The following is a 3497-nucleotide window of genomic DNA, read 5'->3' on the forward strand; positions in this document are numbered from 1 at the left end:
CAATTAACGGTAAATATTTCAAAATAAAAAGAAATATTTCTTAAATATTAGTTAAATGTTATTTAGAAAATATTTGTTTCTAATATTTAATTAGCATGTAACAAAAACATACAATAAATACATATACAAACAATAAATATTTGATTTAAATGTCAAATAAATATTTTTAAATAATATTTCTTAAATATCTGATTTAAATGTCAAAGAAATAATTATAAGAAATATTGTTATAATATTCAAGAATCTGTCGCTTCAACCTATATTAAATATTGCAAAAAAATATTACTGTAATATTTGTGTGCTATCTGGGATAATGTTGGTGTATTCGAGTATTCGATTATTCGAGTATTTGAGTATTTGAATATTCGAGTTATGACTACACATAATTATTCGCTTTTCGAATATTCGAATTATTCGAGTTTGATTCCGAGCCCTAGTCTGAACCCAAACCGTGCTTATGGAAAGCTAAGCTCAAACCGAACGAAATGGCGAATGCGCTATAAAATACAATTTTAACGTGTTTTTCAAATAGTCGCTCTATCATCATCATTCAGTCCACATCAACTAAAATCAGTATAAGAAACACTCAAAGCAAATTTAATACTTTATTAGCTCACACTTTTACAATGGCTTTGCCCACATTACCACCTTGTAACATTTCAGTAAAAGCCTTAAACATATTCTCGAAGCCTTCGGTCACCGTCTCCCGGTACTTTAGCTTTCCCTGTTTGATCCATTGCAGATTTTGATGAATTCCTTCCATCCATCGGTTGTTCCATCTGGAAACGATAAATCCTTCCAATTTCAGTTGCTGAAGGACAATGCTGGCATTGGGGGTGGACACTGAAAACATTAACACTTTGGAGTGATTTCATTGCTCTTCCGCTTTATGTGAGTACCTTTTATTGGGCCTGTTGCATTGTAAGCGGATATTGATCCGCAAACCGCCACTCGACCAAATTGGTTCATTTGATTGATTACTGTCGTGCTAATTTCTCCTCCCACCTTCAAAAAAAGATTAGTAATTCAAAGATTAAAGTCGATTAAGTTGGTTACATTATCGAAGTAACAGTCTACTCCTTTGGGAGCGGCTTTCTTCAATTCCTCTTCAACGTTTTGGGTTTTGTAATTTATAAAGTGATCGAATCCCAGCTCGTTGATGAGCCATTTTCCCTTCTCGTCGGATCCCGCTATACCAATCGCTGTGCAGCCTAAATAGATTTTTGCGATGAAAAAGAAGTTGGCTCTAATTCAGACTAAGACCTTTGATTTTGGCGATTTGTCCTACAAGGCTTCCCACAGCTCCCGCGGCTCCTGAGATCACCACAGTTTCCCCTGCTTTCGGTTGACAGAGTTCCAAAAGTCCAAAATACGCAGTATTCCTGCAAAAAACCCATTCAGTAGTAGAAAAGTTTTGTTAGTCGCCGCCAATTACAAATAGCCGAAACGTTCGTCCAGGAAAATCGTGTTTTTTGCGCTAATCGTTGACCGAAAACGGCACCATTTTCGCCACATTTTACCACGATAAACAGGTCGAGTAGTGAAAGCTTTTTTAAATATTTTTTAATTTTTAAATAGAGTTTAAATGCTTACCCTGGCATTCCCAACACCCCTAAACCCAAGGAAACAGGCAGCTCTTGGAAATCAGGTAAGAGGAATGTTTGCAGTCCTAATTCTTGTGGTCCACTTTCAGACGCCACCGTATGCGATCGCCAGCCAAACTGACCAACCACATACCTACCAACGGGAAATTTCGGGCTTTTGCTTTCCACTATTCTGAAAAAAATCACTTAAACTGATGGCGATTGGCGCTCAGTTGAAATATTACTTGGCTATCTGGGAACCAATCATAGTGGTGTTTGGCTTCACTCTAGGCATGTATGCCCTCATGTAGGGGTCCACGCTCAAAAAAACCGCTTCGGTCAGATATTCTAAGCGAAAGAACAACGAATTTTTCATTGGGTTATCGAGAATTTGGTCTCTGTTCTTACCATTTTCTTTCAGTGGAGGCAATTGTTCTTCCACCAACTTGAAGTCGGTAGGTTTAGGGAACCCTTCGCTGTGTTTCACCAAGACGTACTTTTTGGCTACCACCATTTCGATCCACGATATTGTCTAGGGAATAACTGCGATAAAACTGTGCGATCGTGTGTGAATGTACGACGTTCAACCGTTCAATATTATAGGCAGCCGAATCAGATAAAACTATTTATCGCGTAGGACGTGATTAACATGATGTAATGCTTGAATATTAATGGGATTAGTGGAAATAGTACCTGAAAATTTGTGAATTCTATAAATTTGCTTTTTCATTATGGAAAAAAATTATGATCCTCAATTTCTACGCAAGTCACGTTAAAAAATCAAAAGTGTGTATTTCCAATAAAGATAAGAGGGTCAAATAGCTTTCAGAATGAGATGGCGTTTTCTTGGTGATAATTAAGTGTTCACTAATAATCGAAACTAATAATAAGTATGGACTTTGTACCTCTATGTTCGATCAACAGTAAACAATATAATAATAATGCCTGTAATCTTCAGACTAAGTTCATATTGTGGCAATGGAATCTACAAGCAGTAAGAAAAAAATGGTGTGCGTCACAGGACGCTCGACAAAAGTGATAACGTAAATAAATTAAACATAAATTAATAGAAACCATAAAATATTGAACTTGTTTAACGCATGATGGCAATAATTATTTTATTTTATAATATTAATATTCTTGTTAGTTTAATAATTTATAAATGGATCAGGAATAGGTAAAATTTCACTTAATTTCCTTTTGAATGTAAAATATCTTTTTTATTTGCAACATTTAACATTCTTTACGAGATGTTGCTCTTCTTGGGTTTGTGTAAACTCTTCTTCAGTTTCTGTATTTTTTCGTCGTAATTTCTTATATGCTTTGTATAATCTTTGACGTTCAGCACTAGTTCGTGGTTGATAAAAGCTACTTTGAGTTGATCTATTACTTAATGCTCCTTTTTTAGCACGAAATCGTTTTTGGCGTTCAGCATTACTTAATACTTTTCGCAATGTAACATGTTTTTGCGACTGCTCTTGTGTATGTTGTTCATGAACATCTGCTACAACTTGTATCTGAATAGGCTTAAAAAATCAATTAATTTTGGTGATTGGAAGACGTTCTATCTGTTTAAAATAGACGGTAAAACCAGGAAGAGCTATATAGAGACAGGATACACTTGACACACTATTTGTATACATAATGTAAGCCATCGCGCGTATGTTAAAAAAAAAATTATAACTGAACTAATCCAAGGCTAAAAAAATTAAACTAAATTGAGAAAATGTAATCATAAAGGAATCAAAGGGTATATGAAGGGAAAAATCCATTTTGATGCGTGGTAAACACAATTAATCATAGAAATAATATAGGGAATTGAAAATAAGCCCTAATAAATTCGTTTTACATATTTTGCAACTATAAGCTGAAGAGAGATTCGTATCGTCTTAACATCAAGAATGCGTTGCGTGA

The 3497-nt window shown here is 34.9% G+C and overlaps 1 protein-coding gene across 3 annotated transcripts in view; it reads right to left on the reverse strand.

The window, feature by feature from the left end:
* The window catches only part of LOC109538166 (prostaglandin reductase 1-like), a 4514-nt gene extending 2271 nt beyond the window's left edge, over nucleotides 1-2243 (reverse strand). The window contains exons 1-7 of one of the 3 annotated variants that reach the window (XM_019905260.2): nucleotides 1992-2243; nucleotides 1829-1931; nucleotides 1594-1776; nucleotides 1264-1382; nucleotides 1057-1211; nucleotides 900-1005; nucleotides 593-843 (exon numbers count right to left, since the gene is read on the reverse strand). In XM_019905260.2, coding sequence (XP_019760819.2) covers nucleotides 614-843; nucleotides 900-1005; nucleotides 1057-1211; nucleotides 1264-1382; nucleotides 1594-1776; nucleotides 1829-1931; nucleotides 1992-2097 — 1002 coding nt within the window. In that variant the 5' untranslated portion in view covers nucleotides 2098-2243 and the 3' untranslated portion in view covers nucleotides 593-613. Of the gene's footprint in view, nucleotides 1-592; nucleotides 844-899; nucleotides 1006-1056; nucleotides 1212-1263; nucleotides 1383-1593; nucleotides 1777-1828; nucleotides 1932-1991 lie in introns of those variants that run through there. The other 2 variants (XM_048670715.1, XM_048670714.1) reach the window with 2 other exon arrangements.
* Between the last annotated feature and the right edge of the window lie 1254 nt (nucleotides 2244-3497).

The sequence above is a fragment of the Dendroctonus ponderosae genome, unplaced genomic scaffold, assembly GCF_020466585.1.
Source record: "Dendroctonus ponderosae isolate FM_Combo_2020 unplaced genomic scaffold, Dpon_F_20191213v2 Dpon_F_20191213_1, whole genome shotgun sequence".
Lineage (NCBI taxonomy): Eukaryota > Metazoa > Arthropoda > Insecta > Coleoptera > Curculionidae > Dendroctonus > Dendroctonus ponderosae.